Below are 26,644 nucleotides of genomic sequence, written 5' to 3'. Positions count from 1 at the left end.
TTGAAGTCTTTTTTATATTTTTTAGTTTTCTTTTTTATTTTATTTTGTTTGTCAATTTGTTGTGTGCTTGTTTTTTCTATTTAACTTTCTTTTTTTCATTTATAGTAATTTTAGTTCTTCATCTTATTTTATTTTAGTTATAATTTTCATTGTTTTTTGTTTTTTTCTTTGTTTTTTTTTTCAAGTTTATCTCTAAATTCACTTGAAGATTTTAAACTGTTTAATTTACATTTTTAGTGTTTTATTTCTTATTTGGGAAAAATAATAAAGAATTTTATTATCCCCCATTTGTTAATAAAAAAAATTTAAAATAATAATTAACAACTTTTTGGTATCAACAGAATTTTAATACCTGCAATCCTTTACTTATTTTCTCTGTCCTACAGTTACTGTATTTCTCCTTTCCTGCATTCCTGTCTGTGTGTGTGTGTGTGTGTGTGTGTGTGTGTGTGTGTGTGTGTGTGTGTGTGTGTGTGTGTGTGAGTGAGTGATGTATTTGCCCTGTAGGCACTGATGTGTGCTGACATCTAACTATTCCCATGTTCTCTTTCATTAGCATTAGTGCCCTACCTCCATGATCCCTCATCCACAGAGCGCCGAGCCTTACAGCACCCCCTAGGGGCAAACACCACCCACACATTAGCTATACATTACACTGCAAAACATCATCTACTGTTTGTTCATTTTGCAGGTTAGATGATGTAAAGTAAAAAACTATCAAGAGTGAAGGAAAGTTTTGAACTGGAAGAATGGCCCGACAGGAACATTAAAGGCAGAAATAACAGAATAAAAGGAGAGATTCACTTACCTATACAACCATTAGAGTAGAGAAAGAGAAAGAGAGGTATGTCCTACTTATGTCAGATCTCTGTCTAAGAGAGCAGGTTAGACGAGCTGGCAGGGAAAGACAGAGAGAGAGAGAGCAAGTGTTGATCAAATCACAGTGACATTGTAATAGAATAATTCATGTTAGAGTTTCACCAGTGAGCGTTTCAACAGACATTTTCAAAGACAGAAACAGCAGTGTACTCACAACATCTCCAACATTCAAATGTATTGATTAGTAATAAATATGCTGGCTTTCTTTTATTATTCTCAATAGACACCTTATAAAATGCTTTATCTCTTTCTGAAGGACACACGCCTCGATTTTTATAGTCCATATTTGAAATTGGGAATAATATAGAGTACAGTATAAGTTTGGATACACCTGTTCATTCATTATTATTAATTTATTATTTACATTTTTTAATTTTATGAATTTATTACTTTTTTTTACATGTATTACTTTTTAGAAATGTAAAATGAAAATCATCGAAAACATCATTATAAAATAAATTAATTATTATAAATATATTTTTTATTTTATTTAAATTATACATTATTTGATATTTATTATTAAAATCATTTTAATAATATGTTTAATACTGTAAATAATATTTTTATTTTAATTGTTTACTATAAAACATTTAACACAAATAATGTAAAGAAATTCATATATAGGCACATTTATTTGTCTATAAAACTACTTTCAAACATTTGGAGCTGAAAAGTGAAAGTGACGTGACATGTGGCCAAGTATGGTAACCTATACTCGGAATTTTGTGCTTTGTATTTATCCCATCCAAAGTGCACACACACAGCAGTGAACACACACTCCCGGAGCAGTGGGCAGCCATTTATGTTGCAGCGCCCAGGGAGCAGTTGGGGGTTCGGTGCCTTGCTCGAGGGCAAGTCGTGGTATTGAAGGTGGAGAGAGCGCTGGACATTCACTCCCCTCACCTACAATCCCTGCTGGACCTGAGACTTAAACCCACGACCTTTGGGTTACGAGTCCGACTCTCTAACCATTAGTCCACGACTGCCCACAAGTATAAGTTTATAGCTTAAGTATAAGTTTATAGTTTTAAAAGGTCTCTAAGAATATTTGAAAAACAATGTATTCTGTATGACACTATATGAACCTTTTAATTCTGTCAGAGATCACTTTTACATTACTGACAATATCATCTGCTATAAATTTTAAAATAACAGTCATTAAAACTATAAAAATAACTCTGTGTGTGTGTGTACCTGCTTAACCATATTTTGGGGACAAATTTGTACCAAAAAGTGAGCTAAACCTGACAAAATCTCAAAAACCTGGGGACTCATTTGTTAAACTGGTGTAAAAAATAAAGGTTTTTTTTGTTTGTTTTGTTTTTGTTTTTGTATTGCAAAAATGCAAGAGTTTTTTTCTGTGAGGGGAAAGGTTAGGGTGTGGGTCCGGATTACTTTATAAAATCTATAACTATATAAAAACAATACATTGTCTATGTAATGTCCCCATTTAGATAAGTAAACGTGTGTGTGTGTGTGTGTGCGCGCACTTCAATGGGCCTTAAATTAAAGCTGGAAATTTTAAAAGTGTGATCAATATCTGTCACTGTTTCCACTGAGAATTGTAGTGTTTCGGAAATGTCTTTAAATGACCAGTCTTTTCACTTAATAAAGCTCATTTACCCAACACCACATGCAGATAAGTTTTCTCTGAAACTTTTTTCTCATTTCTCAATACAGACCTAGTGAATCCTACAAGTAAATTCATGGGGTCCAATAGCAGACTTAAACAGGATGCTGTGTTTTTTCTGGTTCACCAGTCAGCGATGCTTCTCTCTTGTCAACAGGCCAGACAGCGGTACTCTTCACAGCGCTTCGCTGTAATCTAAATGAGAGGAGGATGGATTCCCCCAGAATTCACTGCCAATTAAATGGAGCTTGCTGGATGAGAGGAAGTTTATGGAGAAAGGGGAGACAGGGACTTAGCGAGGTTAAATTAGGACTCCTCCACGCACACACACATTCCCACAACGACTGCCAGAAGAGTCCAGTCTATTATTGTTTGTCTTGCCATTATCCTGAAATAAACAAGAGTGAGCATGCAAGGGAGAAAGAGAAGAGAGAAAGTGGGGGAAGAAGAAGAAGCAGAAGAAGAATGAGGTTGAAAAATAATGAGCAAGAAAAGTAATTGAAAAATGAGGCCTTCATGCGTGCTTTTTTGTGATAGTTCATGTGTGCTTGATTTGGGTGGGTGTTAATGTGCGTGGTTGTTATTCACTGTTGAACAACTTCTGCACGACTAGATCTCAGTAATTGATCCTGAACAAGTCAGCTCAGTTTAAGCATGCTATTTTGGAAGCCCAGTAAGAAGTCAAGGAGAGAGAGCAAAAGACGAGTGCCAAGTGATAGCATGAGAAAAATTTAAAATGGATAGTTCACCCTATAGTTTTCTTTATATGAGAATTTTATGAAGAATCTTTATGCAGCTCATAGTAAGTTCATGGAAACCACATGAACCACAACTGTCATCCTCTAAAATCAAGCTCTAAAAGTAACATAAATGTGGTCCATATGATTTGCATGCTATATTAATAATAATCCGCCATTTAAGTGAGCACTTAAATCAAAATAATGTATGTTAGTCGATTAGAGTTGAAAGATTCAGAGATCTGATTCTCAAATGAACACCTCAGTGATGGTAAGATTATCAGTGAATAACTTACATTTCAGGACAATTACTCACAAAGGTATGATATGAATTTTGTGGAATTATCATATAGACTCATTTTATAGGGCTTTTTTGTCTTTTTTGGAGCTTGACAGATGTGAATATTGACTAAAAACTGGATGTGAAAAGAGGAGTGTGGAAATTATCCTTATATGTTCCACAGAAAAATATAAAAGCATATGAGTGAATAAATAATGAAATAATTTTAAGTGGTGTATATAATAATAATTTTGAATGGTGCATATTTTTGAAATTTAGAAAAGAAGGGGAGAATGTTGTGGATACTGAAAAATACAAATATGGGGAAAACAAAAGTGAAAACGAGTGTACAAAAAGAAGTGATGGAGTTCATAAGTCCAATAGTAAGAGATCAAAAATAAGATGAATAGTCCTCTTGTTTCTGTGGCTGTATGAGGAGGCCACAGGGATGAAAAGATAGGGAGGGCTTTGTTTCAGAGAAAAACCCTTCTCTCGCTCTTCTTTACTATATTTGACCCCCTCCCTCTTTCTTCAGTAGCAAGAATGTTACTGGGGATTCTTCTGTCTTGAATTCAGAGAAACTGTGATCACATACAAACAGTGCTGCTGTGCTTAAATGAGCATAAGTGAATAGTTCACCCCAAAATGAAAATTCCATCATTTTCTGGAGCTTGACATTCATTAGTCAATGTCTAGTTTACTTGTATAGAAAAGAGCAGCTTGTATGAGTTCTTGTATGAATTCTTTTGGTCTTTGCATGTACAGTAAATGTATGTGAAATAAAAAGGTGCATCTGCATATATGTGCATTTTAAGGCAGCACGAAGCATTCATAACCCCTACTGCAGACCCAATGTACATTAAAGCAATATTTTTCTCTGTCTCCATCTTATCCTTCTGAGTGCTCTTTACGATATTGATCCATGTGTAAGAGACACTGAGAGACAGTCTGACTGCAGCCTGTAGTCTAAGTGTTGATTGTCAGTCTCTCAAATGCCCTGTTTTCTGCTCCTTCAAACCCCCTACACCTCACCAAAAGCTCCCTCCTGTAATCTCTCTCCGTCTTCCTCCTCTCATCCTCTTCTTCATTCTTTCAGTTGTGTGGTGGGTCTTCTTTCATTCAGTGTAACGATGTGACTCAGGGACTGAGGAAAATCAGAGTTCATTTCCACAGCTGTAATAGCTGAGTTTTATGTTGATTTGCCATTACGTTTTTTATAACCAAGAAAAGTAACTCTTGTTTTACCGTCTGCAAAAATAGCAACAATCTCAGTTAATCCTCTAGAAAAGTATGATAGAAAAACAGGACTTTGCCATTTCTGTCACCATATCATTGTCACAGATCGGTCAGGCTCAATCACCCAATCACAACGCTCACTTTCACCGGAGTATTAATTCAACACACCTGCAAGTCATCAGCACCCTCATCATCCAACCTTCAAAAGCACACACCTCACTTCACTCAATGTCCGATCTCGTCTCGACATTGTGAACCCTCTCTCTGAAACTTCCCATAGTCATTGAGATACTTACCTGCTTCACTCACCTGTTGTCTCTTCTTCAGCGTTGTCTCCCTCTCCCAGCTCCATCGTCTCCTCCAGTCTCCGCAGCTCCAGGATCACGCTCCATTCCATCTCTGAGGTGTGTGCTTCCATCCTTCTCCGCTCCACGATCTCCTGCGAACCAAGAACCACAGTCGTCATCTCCGTCTAGTCAAGAATACCTTCCTATCATCAAGTTACTCACCTTTTCTCTGCACCCTCATCAGTTGTTGACAATAAACTCACCTGTTTTAACCATCATTTCCTTTGTCCTTGGGTCATTCCGTGACAGAAGATCGGACCCACAAAGGAGTCAACAATATGAGTGCATCCGACCCGTTCCAGGAGATCATGGATGCCCTCAAGCGGGTTCTCACTCCATCGCCAGCACCACCACCTCCTGCACCACCGGACACTCGGCACACCAGTTCTTCTACTCCGGTGCTTACCAGTCCCATGGCCAAACCAGCGCCCTACTCTGGCTTGGCGGAGGAGTGCAACGGATTCCTGCTCCAATGTTCGCTGGTACTTGAGATGCAACAACAGCTGTATCCAACTGAAAGGAGCAAGATTGCATCTCTGATTTCCCTATTGAGAGGACGAGCGCTCCAGTGGGCTGAAACCATATTTGCACAGGCTGGTCTGATAACTTTGTCTTATGATGCTTTTATTGCTCACTTCAGGGAGGTTTTTGGTAGACCGGCAAGTGATCCCACAGTCAGTGAGCAACTCTACCATCTCCGCCAGGGCTCTCTCCCCGTGAAGGATTATGCTCTGAGATTCCGCACCCTTGCAGCAGCCAGTGGCTGGAATGAGCGCTCGCTCCTTACTACATACCGTCAAGGTCTAGAACCTCGATTGCGGCTCCAACTCGCTGCTTATGATGACTCGTGTGGTCTCGAGGGATTCATACAACTCTCCATCCGATGTGCCAGCCGTATGCTATCTTGCTATGAGGAACAGCGGTCACCTCCTTGCGCTCCACTCCTTCGCCGGCCCGACTCCATCAGCCCTCCAGAACCAGATCATGAACCCATGCAAATTGACCATACCCGATTGTCCTGTTCTGAGTGGCAGAGGCGGCTGACCCAGGGTTTATGTCTGTATTGTGGCTCCTGTAGGCATGGGATCGCTGCATGCCCCATTCGTCCACCACGACCTTTGGTGAGTGTCATAAATCCAGATATTGTTAACATGCAACCCCTCACCACTTTTGACCATAAGACCATCTTCCAAGTCCAATCAGTAACTGGCAAACTCCTCAGCCGAAGACAGGTGCGTCACTGCGTGGGTCCTCTTCACCTGTTACACAAGGAAACCTTACATCTACTGGTTCTGGAGGATTCCACCGCTGATGTGATCTTAGGGCGCCCCTGGTTCGTGCAACATGATCCCGTCATCTCCTGGGGTACTGGTGAGGTCCGGAAGTGGGGCAGTAACTGCTTCCCTGACTGTTTCCCACATTCACCTCAACCCAAGTCACCTCAATCACTTCCACTCCAAGTTAACTCTACCTCCATCGAGAGCCCACTGGAAAGACAGTCGGTAGAAATTCCTCCCTGCTACGCCTCCTTCAAAGATGTGTTCTGCCCGAAGAGGGCCTCCCAGTTACCCCCGCGCCAGCCATGGGACTGTGCCATTGATCTGCTTCAAGGTGAGTCAGTGCCCAGAGGGAGGATATATCCATTATCACTCCCCGAACAGAAGGCCGTGGAGGAGTACATCGAGGAGGCTCTACAACAAGGCTACATTCGCCCGTCCACGTCCCCTGCTGCTTCGAGTTTCTTCTTCGTGGCCAAAAAGGACAGAGGTTTGCGGCCATGCATTGATTACCGGGCACTCAATAAAATCACCGTTAAATTCCGGTATCCTCTTCCCCTCGTCCCAGCGGCCTTGGAACATCTCTTTGGAGCCGCTGTGTTCACCAAGTTGGACCTCCGCAGCGCGTATAACCTCATCCGGATACGTGAGGGGGACGAGTGGAAAACCGCCTTCATCACCCCTACTGGCCACTACGAGTACCTCGTCATGCCGTACGGATTAGTAAACGCCCCCTCCGTGTTCCAGGATTTCATGCATGAGGTTCTCCGGGAGTATCTCCATCGATTCGTCCTCGTCTATATAGATGGCATCTTAATTTACTCCCGGAGCATGGCCGACCATCGCCACCACGTTGCGGAGGTCCTGAAGCGCCTGAGAGACTACAATCTCTTCCTGAAAGCCGAGAAATGTTCCTTCCACCAGTCCTCAGTGTCGTTCCTTGGTTACGTCATCGATCACAGCGGCATCCAGATGGACGAGGGGAAAGTTGAGGCCATCAGGAATTGGCCAGTTCCAACCACCATCAAGGAACTTCAACGATTCCTCGGATTCTCCAACTTTTATCGCAGATTCATCCATAACTACAGCTCCATCACCAATCCACTCACCAGTCTGCTGAAAGGCAAGCCCAAATCTCTGTCCTGGTCCCCGACAGCCACTGAAGCCTTCGAGACCCTCAAGAGAGCCTTCACCAGTGCGCCGCTCCTGGTCCATCCAGACCCCAACAGGCCCTTCACCATTGAGGTCGATGCCTCCACCACCGGGGTAGGAGCGGTGCTTTCTCAGCAGCAGGGGAAACCAGCCAAGCTCCATCCATGCGCCTTCTTCTCCCGCAAGCTCAGCCCTGCGGAGAGAAACTACGACATCGGCAATAGAGAACTTCTGGCTATCAAATTATCCCTAGTGGAGTGGAGGCATTGGCTGGAGGGTGCTCAACACCCATTCCTGGTACTCACTGACCATAAAAATCTCCAGTACTTGGGAGATGCCAAACGACTTAACCCGCGGCAAGCTAGATGGGCATTATTTTTACCATCTCATAACGTCCAGGTCCAAAGAACATCAAGGCGGATGCCCTTTCTCACCTACACGCTCCGGAAGAGGTCAGTGAGGAACCTGAAACTATCATTTCCAAGAAGATCTTCGTCAACCCAATCCAATGGACTTCCAGTCCCGCTTCTCGCCTCCGCAGCCACTCCGCCGGGCTGTCCACAGGGGTTGCAATATGTCTCCAGAACACAACGCACCCCTCTGATTCATTCCACTCACGCATCTCTGGGCACTGGCCACCCAGGGGCCAACGGCACCCTCTCGCTGCTAAAAGATCGCTTCTGGTGGCCCAACATGGCGAGGGATGTGAGAAGGTTCGTCCAGGGCTGTCCCGACTGTGCCATCTCAAAGAGTCTGCGCCATCTTCCATCCGGCAAGCTCCTTCCGCTGCCTGTCCCAAATCGCCCATGGTCACACCTAGGAGTTGATTTCATCACGGATCTGTCCCCCTCGGATGGTCACACATGCATCCTTGTAATCATTGATCGATTCTCAAAATCCTGTCGACTCCTACCCCTCAAGGGCCTTCCCACAGCCATGGAAACAGCAGAATTAATGTTTAACCACGTCTTCAGATACTATGGAATCCCAGAAGACATCGTGTCAGACCGAGGTCCCCAATTTATATCCAGAGTCTGGAAAGCCTTCTTCTCCCTCCTAGGTGTGACCATAAGCCTGTCAACTGGGTATCATCCTCAGTCCAACGGGCAGATGGAAAGGAAAATTCAGGAAGTCGGTAGATTCCTGCGAACCTTCTGCCATGGCCACCAGGACTCTTGGAACCAGTTTTTAGGTTGGGCCGAGTACGCACAGAACTCTCTGCGTCAACCATCCACTGGACTCACTCCCTTCCAGTGCGTTCTCGGATTCCAGCCTCCCCTGTTCCCCTGGTCAGGGGAACCATCTGCTGTACCATCTGTCGATTACTGGTTCCGAGAGAGTCTGGGACGCAGCACACCATCAGCTGCAAAGGGCAGTGCGCAGAACCAAGATGACAGCCGACCTTCGTAGGGCCACAACTCCCTCTTTCCAACCGGGTCAGAAGGTTTGGCTGTCTACCCGAGATATCAGGATGCGCCTGCCCTGTAAGAAGCTCAGTCCCAGATACGTTGGTCCCTTCAAGATCACGAAGCAGATCAACCCTGTCACATATCAACTCCAACTTCCCTCCCATTACAGAATTCATCCTTCATTTCATGTGTCACTCCTTAAACCTTTTCATCCTCCTGTTTCCACAGAGCCTGGCCCGACAGTGGATCCCCCTCTCCCGTTAATCCAGGAGGAAGGAACCATCTACTCGGTCCACGAGATTCTGGACTCCCTGCGCCGTGGTGATCACCTAGAATATCTCGTGGATTGGGAGGGCTACGGTCCAGAGGAACGTTCTTGGATCCCCAGAGATGACATTCTCGACCCCACGCTACTGGAGGATTTCCACTCGAACCACCCAGACCTTCCAGGACCCCGAGGGAGAGGTAGACCACCACAACATCGGGGTCCTCGGCCCTCAGGAGCGGGCCGTGGAGGGGGGGGTTATGTCACAGATCGGTCAGGCTCAATCACCCAATCACAACGCTCACTTTCACCGGAGTATTAATTCAACACACCTGCAAGTCATCAGCACCCTCATCAGCCAACCTTCAAAAGCACACACCTCACTTCACTCAATGTCCGATCTCGTCTCGACATTGTGGACCCTCTCTCTGAAACTTCCCAGATTCATTGAGATACTTACCTGCTTCACTCACCTGTTGTCTCTTCTTTAGTGTTGTCTCCCTCTCCCAGCTCCATCGTCTCCGCAGCTCCAGGATCACGCTCCATTTCAACTCTGAGGTGTGTGCTTCCATCCTTCTCCGCTCCACGATCTCCTGCTAACCAAGAACCACAGTCGTCATCTCCGTCTAGTCAAGAATACCTTCCTATCATCAAGTTACTCACCTTTTCTCTGCACCCGCATCAGTTGTTGACAATAAACTCCCCTGTTTTAACCATCATTTCCTTTGTCCGAGGGTCATTCCGTGACAATCATGTTATAAAAAATTATTATTATTATTTATGTTGTCCATGATGATTACAGTGTTCATGAGTTAAACAGTAGAACATGATGCTAGCAACATCAAGGTCATGGGTTTGATCCAAGGAAATGCTGTCTGCCTGTCTATCTATCTGTCTGTCCATCTATCTGACTGTCTATCTCTATCTGTCTGTCTATTAGTAGATCTATCTATCAGTCTGTTTAACTTTTTTCCAACCACCAGAATTATGAGCAACAAAATCAAAATGTCTTCAATTAATATAATTTAAAATGTAATTATTTTTTTTATTCCTTGATCTTAAAGGTATAGTTCACCCAAAAATATTCACCCAAGAATATTCTGTCATCATTGATATCATCTATGTCTGTCTGTCATTCTTTCTATCTCCATCCATCTGTCCATCAGTGGCGGCTGCTGGTCTTTCAAAGAGGGGAAGCTCATTTTCGGCCTACATCATAAAAATTGTCCATTTATTTATACGTAAATTCTGCCATCGTGTGCAGTTTGCTAGCTGGCTAGTTCACCGCCTGGCCTACTGTATGAATGAATGAATGAACAAACGATCTAAAAAAAACATTAAACTCGATGGAGGAAATGTGGGAATTAGGTTAAACTGAAACAAGGAATGTGGTGTATAATTGTGTGAAATGTATAATGAAAATTGGCCAGCAATTTCGCCAAGCAAATATCAAGAAATAGGTTGCAGCAGTTTGTCTTTTGACTACACTTGCAAAGTCCACTATGGGACTGAGCTCGAATCAGTGTTGCCAACTTCTTTCGATGGAAAGTAGCTGATGACGTCATGCACTAATTAGCATATTCATGACGTCATCACGTCATATTGCCTTTTACATTTGTTTGTCTCTCTGTGCTCATACTGTATTTTAATGCAGCCAAATTCTCAATAAAACTTTTTTCCTTTATATATTTTACTGTTTATGTTGTCAGTCAACGGGATAAATATGAAATAGTGACTGTAACGCAGCCCTTTAAGAATACATAACCAGCTCTCCCTCCCAAGAAATTAGTCTGCACAAAAATCCTAATTTATAATCGAGCCGTCGTCTGATGAAATCAAATAATACACACAAGATAAGACAAGACAATTCCTGTGCTGTGATTTCGGCTATATTTGCATGTAAAATTAGAGAAGCAACATAATATCTATTTGAACTGAACGCGCTGCTCCTCTTAGCCGCTCACTGAACAGAGAAAGAGGTGCGTGCGCGCTGACCTCGCGCCGTTGCGGCAGTACCAGCGATCACAGAGACTCGCTAATTTGTCGCTAGTCACTTTTGGGGGAAAAGGTCGCTAGGGTGGTCTGAAAAGTCGCTAAATTGGCAACACTGGCTCGAATTTCTTCAGCATCAGCGACTTCTTATAGGACACAATCGCTGTCAATCAAAAGGAGATGCAGTCTTTCGACAAATCCAATCATCACGCAGAAGCCCGGAGTCCAGCCCCGCCCACTCCTCCATTCACCCCCAGAGACGCTGAGCGTCCGGGGGCGGGACATAATCGCAGCATTTATCCAATGAGCGTCTAGTTTCGAAGCACTGAAAAAAACTGTTCAAAGCAGCCCCATAGAAGTCAATGGATGCTGGGCTTCAACAGGCAAATACACTGATGCTACCGGAATATATGAGAAGGAAATCGAGTCACCTGCTATATGTAGCTGATTCTGAACGAACTCGTCTTCGAGATGAACGTGTTCTAACGCATTTTTAATCAATAAAATGTTAACACAACAGTATATGTTTGACCATTAATTTTTTGACATTATAGGGGAAGCCGAGCTTCCCTTGCAGTCTTAAAGAAATCCCCACTGCTGTCCATCCATCCATTTTTATCAGTCCATCCATCTTTCATTTTATTGTTCCATTAAATTTTTTATTCCTATCTATCATTCTGCTGTTAATAAGGTCTATAAAAAACTTTGTCAAGCCAACATACATACTAATAGACTATGAGTCTTTTGTCCTGTCAAGCGTGGACTGTTAATCAAATTTGTATACAAAACCAAATTAACCCCCCAATAAGTTATAAATTTCACATTTATATCTTCAAAATCACAGTTTTTGGGAATTTGCTCTAGTAAACACCAAATTTACAAGCACTAGCTATGATGGAATTCGGTAGCCAGCCTATCGGCCGAGTTGTCTCAAGTGAGAAATATGCCATTGTGTTTTAGCACCAGTTTAATTGGATGCGGATGACAGGAGAATAGAGGAAGGAATTGTCTATGTGGCTGTCTAATGGATTCAGAGCTAATTAAGTTCACACAAGAGATAGAGGCTCCCCACCATCAGAGGGACATAATGGCAGTTTGTGTACGTGTTTGTGGGTTCACCCAGACACATGCGAATGCGCTGAGCAGTAAACACAAGTTTGTTTCTAATCACACCATTGTCTCCGTTCTGCATGAGAGGATCAGAGGTGAGCAGCAAGCTCCTGTGGGCTGTTTATCTAAGTATGCATGTTTCTTTGTTTTGGGCTTTTTTTAGATCGTACCCTTTCACGCCCTCTCCTACTTTTCCTCAGTATCAGGCCTGTTTCCTCCCTTCTAATCTCCGTGTCTTTCTTTCTCTCCCTCCATTTCTCAGTGTGTTTGCAGACCTACTCGCCCTCCCTTTGTGCGCCCATTTTACGGTATGTTTGCAGTGTTTTAATGTGTGGACGCGAGGACACCGGGGGGCAAAATAAAAGAACAGGATGCTTTGGTGGTTATAAGACAGAACACATTGAGACTTGAAATTAATCTATTAAAAGGGTTAGAGAGAGGCAGTGAGGAAAAGGAGCAAAAACAGGTTGGAAATGAATCATGATGAACACAGATCTACAGTACTGACTGATTGTTTGAATGCCGTCTCTGGGGGCATGTGACGATGTGCATGGGCAGGCTCCAAAATTAACACCCGTCAAACAGTAAATGCAGGTAAAAATGTCTTTGGAAAGTAAATAATAAAAAAGTTACTAGCCAGTGGGTATTAGGTACTATTAGGAACTGAAACAACTGCACAATACATACAAAGCTCTGGCATGAAACTCTAGATGGTGCAGTCCGATAGATCTAACTCATTATGACAATGACATCATCATCACGTCACAGCTTATTGGTTCTCTGCTGTATGGGTAGCCAATGAGTTCGCTGCTCAACATTCAAATACTTAGCTAATGTTTGTGGTAGCAGTTTGCAGTGCACTCCAGAAACCCTCCACCTTCCTCAGCTCCACCTATATAGATCTGCTATGGGGTGCTCATGTATGCTATGGGGGTTATTCATATAAGTTATATGTGCAGCAGCAGTATTTCTTACATGCTCATAGCAGCATGCTTTGGATGTATTGGCAGTAGCAAGTCTCGGTACCTGCTCTGTCACAGCAGCAGCAGCTTCGTAGCAGATCTATTAGGCCAAGACCAAAAACATGAACATTGTCATGTACATTATCATGCAAATCACTCCGGGAGTTGTCATGACAGAAATAAGACAGAAATATGTTTAAGCATCAGAGATAGATAGATAGATAGATAGATAGATAGATAGATAGATAGATAGATAGATAGATAGATAGATAGATAGATAGATAGATAGATAGATAGATAGATAGATAGATAATTCTATTATTCTATCATTCGTTCTTCAATCAGTTGTTCAGTCCATTTTTTCTATTGTTTGATCTGTCATTCTATCTGTTGTTCTATCTATCTTGCGGTCTGTCTTTTGTTCATTCTATCTATAATTGTTTCCAACCACCAAAATTCTATGAGCAACAAAATCAAAATATATTCAACTAATTTAATTTTAAATGTAATTTAATTTTATTATTCCTTTGTCTTCAAGGGATAGTTCACACAAAAATAATCACCCAAGAATATTCTGTCATTATTTGAAACCAAATAGTTGACGGTAGTCATTGACTTCCATAGTATTTTTTTCCACTATGAAGTCAATTATTTAGTATGGAGTAAAGAATTTTCGTTTTTGGGTGAAAGATCACTTTTATAAAAAATATAGTTTCAGGAAATATTTTCCATCGGCAGGTTTCATGACGGAGTTAATTTTGGAAAAGTGTTCTGGTTCGACCATGATTGAAACAAATTTGTGGATCACGTGACAATTGGAATCGCACATGTTGCTTGTCTCTCCAGTCATGTGTGACAGCACATGTCTGTGTGTGTTTTATGGATGAATAAGTCAGTAATCTTTCTTAACTGACCATCTGTTTGATGCTCTACTTTAGTAACGCTTTGGATACATTTATGTTTGTGTGTGTGTTCGCTCCTGCTGCATCTTTAAGCGTCTGACTTTATCAGTTATCTGCTTTAATGAAATTGACTGAGATTCAGGTGGTGATTGAAGGTGTCAAGGGGTTAGAAAAGTGAAAGTATGTGTGTCTGTGTAATAGATCTCCATGGCAACAGTCAATGGGAGCGAGTCACATTGATGGAATGGCCTCCGTTGGGTAGATGGGGAAATCAAATTGAGGCAGTTACTATAGCGACGCTCCATTGCAGCTGCCTCCGCATCTGTCTCTGTGTGTTAGTGTGTGTATGTGTTGTTATATCGTGAGGAATAAGAGCTTATTGGTGTCTAAAGTGACCTAACGACTAGCTATTTACACGCAAAGGATCCAACCATCACCCTCAGATAAAAAAAAAAAAAAATTATAAAAAAATTGTGTACTTTCACAAAGTGACTCATCATTTAATCTTTCTGTAGCTTTTCGCTTACACAACACTCTCTTTCCCCTCATTTTGACTTTTTTTAGACATCCGTGACCGCAGGAAGAAACCAGTCATGCTGTTCATTCACGGTGGCTCTTACATGGAAGGAACCGGAAACATGTTTGACGCCAGTGTGCTTGCGGCATATGGGAACGTCATTGTAGTCACCATGAACTATAGGCTGGGAGTTCTGGGTAAGTGTACTTCATTTATGAAATCACAGGGAGCACAGAATCCGCTCCATATGGCAGATCAGAACATTTCTTATTTTATTTTGGGCCTTTTCACACATTTTTATATCATGTTTAATAGGGATGGTAAGCATCGGTGCATCGGCATAAAAGTTAACAATGCAATGCATTGATTTAAAAAGTGTGCATCGGATACAAGTTGGCATTTGTTTCACGATTGTATTTTGTGATTCACGATGTATCATCATAATTCAAGATGTATCATTGTTGCAACATAGGCTCATTGAAATACGTGCCTCTATATACATTTTTACAAAACTGAAAAAACGTAGGCTACCTACTGTATATGTACGAATCACTGCAGTTTCTAGTTGAACACTAGAGGCAGTAAAACTCCAACAACTTTTATTCCTTTTCACACAAAGTATGATTTGCAGGTACTAGGGGTGGGAGAAAAAGATTGATTCTCCGATGCATTGTGATTCTCTCTTCAACGATTCTGAATCGATTCTGAGTTTGTTTGTTTTTTGCCCCGAATATGGCACGTGTGCATGCTAGAGATGTGGCGGGCTTCATTGCACAGAATTTGCGCTGTGAGACACATGAACATTGCTTGACAGTGTGTGCATCCACCCGCCGTGTTTTACTTTAAATATGCTTTAGTTATGCTTTCATTTATACCGTTTGGAATGCAGTACTATTAGATGAACGAAACTCGCGCACTGACAGACTTTCACGTGCGCTTTGGGTTTGTTTGTCCTGAAGCTCGATTTCAGCTGCGGTTAAATGCACTTGCATTTTTGAATACTTTTATATGAAATTGATGTAAACACAGTCAATTATGTTTTCAGAGCAGGACAAAACATTTGATATATCGAAATAGATCTGTGCATTAGTGTGAATGCAGCCTGTTAAAGCTGCCACTGTCTATGATCTCATCAGTAATAATCAAACGGCAATAATGCTGAGGAAAAAAATAAAAAAACGTAACTATTGTCTGTGAACTTTCGGATACTTGAACACTTATTTTAAATAAGTAATTGTTTTAAAAAGTAGCCTGCTTATATAATAAAAAAAATAATAATGTAAATTTTGCACAAAATAAATTTGATATAAAATTATACCAGGTAGATCATCCAGGTGGATGCTGCACACTAGTGATGGACGAGGAGATGCCCCCTGACAATGTAGAACACTTTGAGTGCTTGGAAAAGCAGAAAAGCGCTATATAAATGTAATCAGGGCCGGCCCAGGCTCTGTTGGTGCCCTAGGCGAGATTTTAGATTTCCGCCCCCCACCCCCTACTAAAAAATTCCGAAAATGCAGATTTTTTTTTTTTGAAAATGCAGAAAAAAAAAACAAACAAAAAAAACCTTTCGTGCGGTGCCCCCCAGTCATTTTGCGCCCTAGGCAACTGCCTATGTCGCCTATGCCACGGGCCAGCCCTGAATGTAATGAATTATTATTAATTAAACAAAAAACATAGAAACTGCAATTTTGGTTAAGATGTAATGTTGTAAAGATGTATTTGCACAGCAGAAGAATTAATTGTGGAAAAAATGTAGATCAAGAATCATTTTGGAATCAGATCGTGACCTACCAGTAATCGGATCGGATCGTGAAGTGCCTGAAGATTCCCGTCCCTAGCAGGTACAGAGTTTTGTTTTTATAAAGGCTAATTTTATCACAATTGCTTGCAGAATATTATGCTATGACTTCAAAAACAATTTTAACATCTTTTGTGATTTGAAAACTGATACTTAAAAACGTGTCACGGTCACGTATTGAACGTGTTATAGCACCACTCTCTGGACATTTCACTTTGAAACTGCCACGAATCATGCTGTAAGGTACGTAATGTATTTGTTGAATTGAATCGAAATCGCATCGCACTGCATCATAATAGGAGTGAATCGTATCGTATTGTATCCATATCTACTTCATATCTATCATTAATGTATTTTATCGTTGGCCTCGTATCGCCTCAGCATCAGTTATGGAGATGCACAACTCTGATGTTTTTGGAGGCAACTATGGGATTCATGTTTTTTTTTTTTTTTTTTACTTCAGTTATTTCATTTTAGTGAGTCAGTTCATTTGGACTGTTCACTTGGGCATTTGGAAGGTTCATGTTTTATGTGTCAATCATCTACATCAAGCAGAAGTTTTTGTCTGATGAACCAATTCACTGATTCATTTTCATTTGTTTATATTAACAGTATGTCAGTGACTAGAAATTGTGGCGAGAAGATGGAATGAGATGAGCATTAAATGCCAGGCAACATTTCTGGCTACACAACACTAATGTGGGGGCACTTTTAGTGGTCTAGTCAAGATAGTTAACTTTTAGTAAATGGTTAAATCTGGGTGAATTGAGCCATTAATTTTCTACAGAAAAGAGCACCAGCGGATCCCACTGTGCACCAATTACAGGTTATAAGTCATTTTCTGCTTAATTGGTCTTATTATATAAGAGTCGCTTAAAGTGAATGCTGGATCAGAATAGCTCCCCAGGAAAGCTACCTGCTATTGTCATTAGATTGAGTTTCTTCATTAGTTTTGACCGCAAACTGAATACGCATAGTTCAGAAGTGTGAGAGTTTCTTAGGGGTAATATGAGGTCTTATGAAAGCGTTTTTGAGTTAAAGTGCTAAATCCTTTCTTATTTCCTCTCTCTTTCTCTCTTTTATTGTTTTACAAGACTGAAATATTGAAGTGTGATATATTCATGCAGATTCCCACTGCGCAAAGACACGTCCAAACGACGTCTTTTGTACGTCATTTTTGAACGTCCAATTTTGGTCCCCTGAAGGTGCAGACTGTGACGCCAGATGACGTCTTTTTTCCAACGTCTACCGAACGTCCAATATTGACGTCCACAGGACCTCCGTATAAGGGCTAAATGTAGGCCAAATGTGGTCGTTGTGGACGTCTTTTCTACATAATACTACAACTCATTTTAGACATCAATTTATATTGCTTATATGCTCTGTACATAACTGTAGTCCCATTTCAGAAGGTGGCATACTGTTCAAGTTCATTTTCCTATAGCTTCATTTGATGGTCTCAGCAGCACATGATAAATGGAAAAGCATACAAAGGTGTAGTGCACTTCCAATTCAATCCTGCAGCTGAGCCAAACAAAGCTACAGGAAAAAGGTCCTTCACCTTCTGGAAACATGGGACTACAGTTATAAACAGGTTTACAAATAAATCACAACTCAATTACCACTCACTTATTTCCATCTTTATTGTTTTTAACTGGCACAAACGTCACTAACATGTTTTGACTAGTTAAATTTCCTGCCAACTACCATTAAAATCAAGGAAAATAATTGAATGGCTTGCATACAATGTTGTGCATCGTAACCTAAACAATTTGTAAAATCAACAGGTGGTACAAAAAATAAAAGTTTCACAGCCCACCTTGCGTGGGTCTGTACCACAACAAATGTACAATAATAAAAAATAAAGTGTTAAACCAAATGTGTTGTGTGGTAAAATTGAACCATAACCAACTATATTAAAACAGGAAAGGACAATGTACAAAAGATTCTCCACAATGGATAATCAGTCCTGAGTGACTGCTGCGTGTCCTCCACCTCCACTTCTTTGCGGTGCATGCTTCAGATGCTCTGAAGCGGTTATCCTTATGAAGTCCTCTGTTGCGGTGACATCAAATTTCATGACTGCATCTGCTCAAGTAGAAAAAGACAAATGATTAGAAGTATGCAAAGGCAATCTGCAGTCATACACCAAGTCCCCATATTTGTAAGCAAAAACATGTTTACTATGCATCCATTACAAATACTGGATTAATACAAAACCACATCATCAACTGTTTTGTCCAATCAAGTCATTATTCAGACTGGCAGGAGCCAATTATATTTCCTTGGTCAACATGAAACACAGGCTTACCTTTTATTGCTCTATAAACCTGTGACTTCTCCAAAGATTTCTTTCCCTTTTTCCCCTTCCCCTTCATATTGAATTGCGCCATCAGGGCATTAGTGAAGAGCCTAAAGAAAAATAAATTACATTTATAAATCAACAAATTATACGTATGAATAACATTACGCATCACATAAAACCTTTATACTACATCCCTCCTTTTAACCCTCTACAACAAATCTTGTCAAGAACAGCTGGTCTATAAGCTGACGATGCATTGTGTTGTGAAGGTACACAAGGGTTAAGCAAGGAAAAGGCAAATGAACACTTGCAGTCTGGTCCACACCCAAAAAAACATTGAACACCACCCTATCACACACACACTTCATACTGTATGTAGAAACATGCCTGTCCAGGACTTTGTGGACACAGTCCTTGGTGTTCTTCCCTCCAATTCTTGAAATCTGTAGCACCTGTTGGAATAAATTATGATAAAATTGACTGGTACTCACCAGAGGAACCTAACAGTGTACGAGTGCACTGTATTGTGTTATGCTAAGCTATCAATTACTTCCAGAATTGTAAAACCTACCAGGGTATCAAAGGCTTGTGCATCACTGAGGCGTTGCTCCTCTCTCTCAAAATCCTCTAAGGTCTCCATCCTTTCAATGTGCATGGCTGAAGTGGCAGGTTGTGCTTGTTTATAGCAGTTGCGGAGGTCAACCAGCATGTTTAAGACCTTTTTCTGGTACACTGAAATAAACATTTGATTACGATGGTTGTCTCCAATTAGAATAGCAAGGCTAGCTAGCTGGTTCACAATTGTTTTTGTAATCAGCTTCAGTGTTTGTTATTAATACAGTAGGTAGAGTTGGAGTTAAAAAAAAAAAAAAAAAAAAAAGGCTCAGACAAAATGTCTCATGATAGAAACCACCCTACAATTGACGGTAGAAAACCAAGCCACTGCTATAATTCAAAAGCAGTTTGTGAGGACAGAGGGAATAGTAGAGAAAGAGAGACAGTGGTACTATAAGAAGTTTCAGTCTCTCTCTCTTGCTCAGTGTCCTGTCGTCTCACACTGCCAATAGATCAATACTTACCATCCCAAGGCAATGGGAATGTCCATCTTCCGTTCTCGGCATCTGCACCACAGAAAGTCCGTTTTAGAAATTACCAAATGACAACTTTCAATAGATTTGGTCGCATTAGAAGAGAAAATACTAAATTTAATATTGTAATGATTAGGGGTGCATCGACACTACTCACTGAATTGCAAAATGCTTAGATGAAATTTGTGGTCTTACACAACTCACCATGCCTTGGCCTTTCATAAGGGGGGCTGGTGAGATCACAGTGCCGTGATCTTTCATCATGACTTGACCTGGAGGGGGGCCTGGAGGCATCACTACGGTGTCTGTCATTGGATCTGGAGGTGTCACTATGGCGTGATAGTTCATGTCTGGACCTGTGTCGTGACACATCATGTCTGGACTTGCCGGCATGTCTCAAACCATCACTGTGCCAGGACTTGGACCTGGACCTGTATCTGGAGACATCACTATGTCTGGACCTGATGCTGGATCCACCGCTGGACCTAGTATCATTTAAATTTATTTTAATCACTTGGACATTTCTTTATCTGACATACCCCTACTGGTTGGCCAACAACAAGGGCTGGAGACCAGTAGAGGACAGTTGCTACTGACGCTGTGCCTTATCCAGTTTCTTTACCTTGAGCGATAGTCATCCCTGTCCCAACCTCTTGCTACATGTCCAGATCCTGAAAAACACAAAGAATGTTCTTCAATTTCACAAGGCCTGAAAAAAAAAATGTAAAAAGTGACTGTTTAAAGTGTGATGAGATGAATACTCACTGGGTCTTGAAAGCTCTCTTCGCAGAGGGGTTGTGCTTGCATTTAGAGAGCCTGAAAAAAGACAAAGATTATTCAAAGATGCATTATTGAAATGAAACAAAAAAGGTGAGCATTAGTTGTGATGGATACTTACTGGGTGTCGACGTTTCCCTTCCTGCATTGGCACGCTCCATCAGGCCAGACAAGTCTGAAACATGTGATTGAGCCTGTAACTACTGTCTTGTGTGTAAAGAAATCAATTCAATACTTGATTCTCAAGCAGAGAGTAACACTTTGTCCTGAATAGACTTTTGCAATTGTTGTTGCAATGGATAAAGTGAATACTCACGGGACATTTCCCTGCACCGAGATCCTGCAGCTTCCACAAGGCCATCCAAGGTTTGATTTACAGAGTCTGAAACACATGAGTCAGCCTATAAGTACTTTCATGTAGTATATACCAAATTAATATTTAGTGAAATTGAAGTGACATACTGCCAAGTATGGTGACCCATACTCGAAATTCATGCTTGCATTTAACCCATCCAACGTGCACACACACACCGTGAACATACACACACAGCAGTGAACACACCCACACCGTGAACACACACCCGGAGCAGTGGGCAGCATTTATGCTGCGGCGCCCGGGGAGCAGTTGGGGGTTCGGTGCCTTGCTCAAGGGCACCTCAGTCGTGGTATTGAGGGTGGAGAGCGCGCTGGACATTCACTCCCCCCACCTACAATCCCTGCCGGCCCGAGACTCGAACCCACAACGTTTGGATTACGAGTCCGACTCTAACCATTAGGCCCCGACTTCCCCTTACTTAAAACACTACTTACATTTCTGGCAATTTTAGACGTTTCTTTTGTTAACTTAAAATGCTCTTAATAAGCTAAAAGCACATAAAAATTTAAGAGAAATCCACCAGGTCTTGAAACTCATCAATATTATATTCTCATATGGCTCAGAGAAACGCCTGACCAATCATTTCATTTGTCCCGAATGACATGATTTGCTGAGATTCCTAGCGGTCATCCCCGCCCCTCTCCAGCTTGCCTACCACACGTGAAACAGCCTGTAACTACAATGTTGTGAATACTTAAGTCATTACCATGCTTAATTCTCAAGCAGTGAGAAACTACTCATCTTGAATGGACTTTAACTTTGTGCAATGGGATGGTTGGTGCAAAGGGAAAAGTAAATACTCACGACGAGTGGACATTTCACTGGCCCCAGATCTGTCTGCACACTCCGCTTGGACAGCCATGGCTTCATCTTCAGAGGCTGAAACACATGAATCAGCCTGTAACTATCATGTTGTGTTTCCACGACAACACATTAACATGCTTTATAAGTTGCCATCAGTACTCACAAGCATTGTGTAACATGTTGGTGTCCTGAATGGGCTGCAGCTTCTTTGGTGCAGTAGGGTAATCGGGTAGCTTGACACCTATAAAGAGGCAATATAAAGTAAAAATAAGCATATGCACCCCCCCTCCCCCCCATAAAAAAGTTATTTAAGAATTTTATTCATTTTGAAACTGAAATTATAAATTCATAATAGAAAATCATTACCCCTGATGCTCTCCTCCTCATCTGAATCTGTAAATTCTGCAAAAAAATCTTCATAAACATTGATGTCTAAAATTTGAGGCCCAATTTGTGGCAACGTGTATAATAAAAAAAAAAAAAATAAAAAAAAAAAAAAGTATAAATTACTTGAGAATGACAAATATACCATTTCTTACAAAATCCTCTGGAAGTCCTTTTTTAGTGCGGTTCCTCGTTGATCTAATCGCCACCTCCTCATCATCATCCTCCTCCTCCTCCTCTGCCTGACTGGTCAGGTTGTAGTTGTCACATTCACGACGCTTAGCTAGAAGTTAGACAATTCAACCTTAAAAAAAAAATTCTTCAACAATTTTGACTTTGATATAAATATTAAATATTCGATTCTTCAAAGCAAAACTTGCCTGAAGTCATTTTTATTTTGATTAAAGGGAAAACCATCCAGTCTTCCTGGGGGTTAATTCTGTCCTTTAGAGCTCTTTCTGTTTTTGTGCTGCTCATATTACGTGGCCATCTAACAGTTCTCTTGTTCCTGTCGATCCAATTGTCAGGAACTACACCCTCCTCCTCTCGTTCACCCTCTTTCCAAACAGCCCTCGCGTACATGACCTGGAAAGGACAGCATATGAATGTTAATAGAAGTAATATTGTCATTACGCATTGAGTAGACCAGTGGTTCGCCAACTTTTTAATTTCAAAGTCCCTCATAACTTTGAACAAACAACTGGAACCAAATGGACCCTTACGGTTCCATTAGGTTCCATTTGTTCACTCTCAACTTTGCAGACCTATAAGAGTCCAACTTAGAACCCAATTAAGGAATCCAGAGGGTCCATAGAACCCTTTGAGAACCACTGTAGCAGACAATCTTATACAAAGCGAATTGCAGGTGCAATGGCATAGAAAATGACTTGAACCCTATTCAACAAATCCCCAATTGTCATGTTAGAAGAGACAACTCTGAGCTGGAGGTGGCAGAAATGAATATGCGACGATTCTCATTAGGAGTGATAAGATCACTAATGACTACATTAGAGGGTCAGCCCAGGTTAAGTTAGTGGATAAAGCAAGAAAGGTGAGGTTGAGAGGGTTGTGACGTGCGGAAGAGGGATGAGGGTTAAATTGGGAGTAGGATATTGTGGCATGAGGAGAGAGGGAGGCAAGGAGAGGTTTATGGATGCGTGAGTAAGGACAGGCAGGTGGCAGGAGTCACTGAGGTTGATGCAGAAAAAAAACAGATGGAAACAGGTGATCAGCTATGATAACCCCTGCTGGGATATAGCTAAAAGAATAAAATAATTCAACCTTTAATATTAGTGTTCCAGACCATGGCGAAGGGGTATGAGGACAGAACCACCAGTTTCTTGTGGGAGGCAGGCCACCTTGCGGAACAGATCCCTTTCATGCAGTAATCCATTTTTCATCCTGACCTGACCATTTGCTATGCAGACTATATTCAGAAGTCCAGAGCTACATGGTTGGTGAAATAATGGTGAAGTGTGACGCTGGTGCAGGATTTCACAAGCAAAGGTACCGTCAGCATTTTTCTGTCGAACAAAAGCAAATCTGTCATCTCTCAAGAGAAAACAACTGTCCCTTTCTTTAACAGAAGAAAACACTTTAGAGTGCATTTTGCTCTTGTTCACTTCTGAATGTTCCATTTCTGACAGACGCCTGGTAACTTGTTCCAGGGGACTTCTCCCGCTCCTCACGTGTTTCTTGATTTGTTGCAGGTAGTTTTCAAATGGAAAACAGGAAATGTCATTTAAGGAACAGTTGAAGTGGATGGCATCTTCATGGAGATGAAGTAATCCATGTACGTTGTATACAGGAAAGGTCTTGCCATACAGGTCAGCACAGGACATGACAAAGTGTTTCATTAGTTCATGAGCATATTGGAGATAGGCATTTCGAATCCTGTCATCCGACTCCAGCAAAATCGACATGGCTACTGTCAAGGACAGGAAATGTTTGTATCTTTCAGGGGACAACACAGTTTTCAATGCAACAGGTCCGGTGTATAGCAAAAACTGCCGTAGTTCAGTGGCTTTCCACCTGTCTATTTCATGTAAACCCCGCGGTTGCCTAGCAAACTCACTCGGCATCCTCCCTCTCAGTGCAATTAGTTTTTGAGAAATTGCATCCTTTTGCTTCACAGATAAACGACAGATTTTTGGGCCACGGGTCAAGTAAATTAACAGGCGTCTAACTACTCCCAAGCAGACCATATGCATATAATCTAACACAAATGAGCTAACACAAGGAATTCCTACCGCAATGAAGGGGCTGACATCAGTTTGGTGGTTCCTGTACTCTACTCTGGAGAAACTGTCATCTGTTCGAGAAGTGCATTCCTGTTCACTGAAAACTATTCTTCCCTCAACACGAGCACCTCTGATTAAACATCTTTCACAACTCTCGTAGGACGTATGACCCTTAATACATTTTAGATATGCCCTTGCTGGTGCATCACAGATCAGAGCATCAATATTGACAGTGTAAGTCTGGCCTTTATAAACTACACCATTTTGTTTGAGATGTTTGTACTCGGTCACAAAGTCTTTAAGATACTCCCCAAGTGGACTTGGCTTATGTTGTCCACTAAACATAGCTACAATAAATGGATCAAATTGGCCACACTTCACCAGTATTGGCCAGAATTGCACACCACTACTTCTAAAAAGTGGGATGCCATCAATGTTTACACTGAGGTGCACATCATTACTCTCCATCTGACTTAAATAACAGCAGATCCCCTTTTCTAAGCCATAGTATCTGTAATGCCCACCACACTTGTGCTCTGTTGTGTTACACTTTGGTGTAGCAAGGAATGTCCGGCAATCCACAGGCAATAGGTGCCCTTGCTTTCTTAATATGGACAATAATCCATTAAGCGATCTGTGTGTCAATTTGTGCTCCAAGGCCCACTGTCTTAGGTCATCTTCAAAGCTGCTGGTCATCTCAGCTTCATCATTTGGTTCCTTTTCTGAGTCAGTAGACCAATAGTCCACATCAGTGTCAAAGTCAAAACTATCTGATGTCCCAGGAACAGGGTCACTGATGAAACTATGTGAAGTCCCAGGCACATTGTCACTGCTAGCACTATTTGGAGTCCCAGGCGCACGGTCACATTTTTTTTTAATGCCACAATGTTCATCATCGCTGTCAGAATAACATAGAAGTTGATTGAGTTCTCTTTGGCGTTTTCGCCATTCTCTCATCCTTTTAGCCATCTGTAAACACAGATGTGAGCCCAAGTTAAGTTTACTTGTACTGTTTATTTGACTGGGGCCAGTGCAAAGAAAAGGAGGATGAAATCATAGCACCTTGTTTAGGTGGTTTAACGTAGGTGCTCCTAAAGGGCAGAACACCTCACTCCACGTCCAAAATGAAGGAGACACCGCACGCCACCTGACAGAAAGACAAAGGAAACACCAAACTAAAGCTTTACAATACTCAATAGTATTGAGATGGTGTGGATTATATATACACTGAAGATCAGTGTTAAACAAGTAACACTATGAAGTGTTCAAGTTAATTGAGATAAAGAAGAGGTGAATTAACACTTGTTGTTAACAAACAGAACTACACGGAGAAAAATTATTTTGTGGTGAAGTAAATACTACATAAAAACAAATGTAATTTCTACATTAAATAATTTAGTTCAGGCAATAATTATAAAAAATATTAAATTCTATAATATTACTCAATTTAAGCTTGTAGAAATTAAAGTTTGAACTTATAAGTATAATTTACTTAGAATTGTTTGTTATGTTTACAAGGATTCTTTAAGTTATGGTCCCATTTTCCCCATCATGCACTGGTGCATGAATAATTAAAAAGGTAAAACTTTTCACTGTTTTATGGTTGCTTTTGTTGTTAAGTTTAGTAACTTACTGTTTTCTGACATCTGGAGTTCATTCTCTATTCATAAATGACCCATTCATACTCAAACACTATCCACTGATTGTCACCATCATTGTGTATGGTCATGGTGAACCAAGTATTGAGGTCTCTGTGTTATTTTGGGTAATAATTGTTTTGAGTGGACATATTTAAAAAAGATTACAAGCTGTCTACTTATGATCATGTTAGCAAGTGAACCACATGTTTTAATAGCATGTTATTATCCAATGCTACATTAAGTCATTTTAATAGTGACTGAGTGAAATGTAGCAGTGCAGTAAGAAGATCTAAAAGAAGTTACAATTTTATTTTGGTTCAACTCAATTAATTATATTTTTAATATAAATGAGTTTAAATGTTAAGTTAACACAACTTGAAATTACTTCGTAGATTATATCATATTGCATGTTTTAAGTAAAGAATGTTGAGTGAACTCAAATATTTAAGTTCATATAACAAAAATTATCTTTGTTATTTTACTTAAAATAAACAAGTTGGGTTTACTTAAAAAGTATGATGCAAAAATGGTGCA

The 26,644-nt window shown here is 41.1% G+C and overlaps 2 protein-coding genes across 3 annotated transcripts in view; one reads left to right on the top strand and one right to left on the bottom strand.

Annotated features, from left to right (window-relative positions):
- LOC306871418 (neuroligin-2-like) overlaps positions 1-26,644 on the top strand; it is a gene marked incomplete at its 5' end in the record, with an annotated part of 123,299 nt that overhangs the window by 29,628 nt on the left and 67,027 nt on the right. Inside the window, one exon of the mRNA XM_079419330.1 lies at positions 14,743-14,892. Coding sequence (XP_079275456.1) covers positions 14,743-14,892 — 150 coding nt within the window. The remainder of the gene's footprint in view (positions 1-14,742; positions 14,893-26,644) is intronic.
- Positions 18,118-24,094, bottom strand: LOC306871426 (uncharacterized protein). Of its 2 annotated transcripts, none has more exons than XM_079419342.1 (15): positions 22,611-24,094; positions 22,376-22,513; positions 22,213-22,248; positions 22,010-22,087; positions 21,847-21,921; positions 20,983-21,048; positions 20,788-20,841; positions 20,655-20,705; positions 20,512-20,560; positions 20,094-20,374; positions 19,881-19,922; positions 19,373-19,533; positions 19,189-19,253; positions 18,808-18,908; positions 18,118-18,584 (listed from the first exon to the last, which is right to left on the bottom strand). In XM_079419342.1, the coding sequence occupies exons 1-15, from the start codon at positions 22,912-22,914 to the stop codon at positions 18,460-18,462; spliced, it is 1,626 nt and encodes a 541-aa protein (XP_079275468.1). In that variant the 5' UTR covers positions 22,915-24,094; the 3' UTR covers positions 18,118-18,459. The 2 variants fall into 2 exon arrangements, 1 of the variants encoding a protein (XP_079275468.1); XR_013784331.1 differs by having other exon boundaries at positions 18,120-18,584; positions 19,209-19,253.

The sequence above is a fragment of the Barbus barbus genome (assembly GCF_936440315.1).
Source record: "Barbus barbus genome assembly, chromosome: 1".
Classification (NCBI taxonomy): domain Eukaryota; kingdom Metazoa; phylum Chordata; class Actinopteri; order Cypriniformes; family Cyprinidae; genus Barbus; species Barbus barbus.
The sequence above is the reverse complement of the archived record's forward strand: the minus strand, read 5'-3'. Positions and strand labels throughout refer to the sequence as shown.

What these genes read in the sequence shown, in the direction of transcription:
- LOC306871426 (XM_079419342.1), bottom strand. Translation starts at nt 22,914, where the DNA reads ATGAGGGACTTTGAAATTAAAAAGTTGGCGAACCACTGGTCTACTCAA. An exon ending in CAAAATAAAAATGACTTCAG is followed by an intron (nt 22,514 to 22,610) that starts GCAAGTTTTGCT and finishes TCTAACTTCTAG; the next exon opens with CTAAGCGTCGTGAATGTGAC. An exon ending in ATTCCCATTGCCTTGGGATG is followed by an intron (nt 19,534 to 19,880) that starts GTAAGTATTGAT and finishes TGTTTATTTCAG; the next exon opens with TGTACCAGAAAAAGGTCTTA.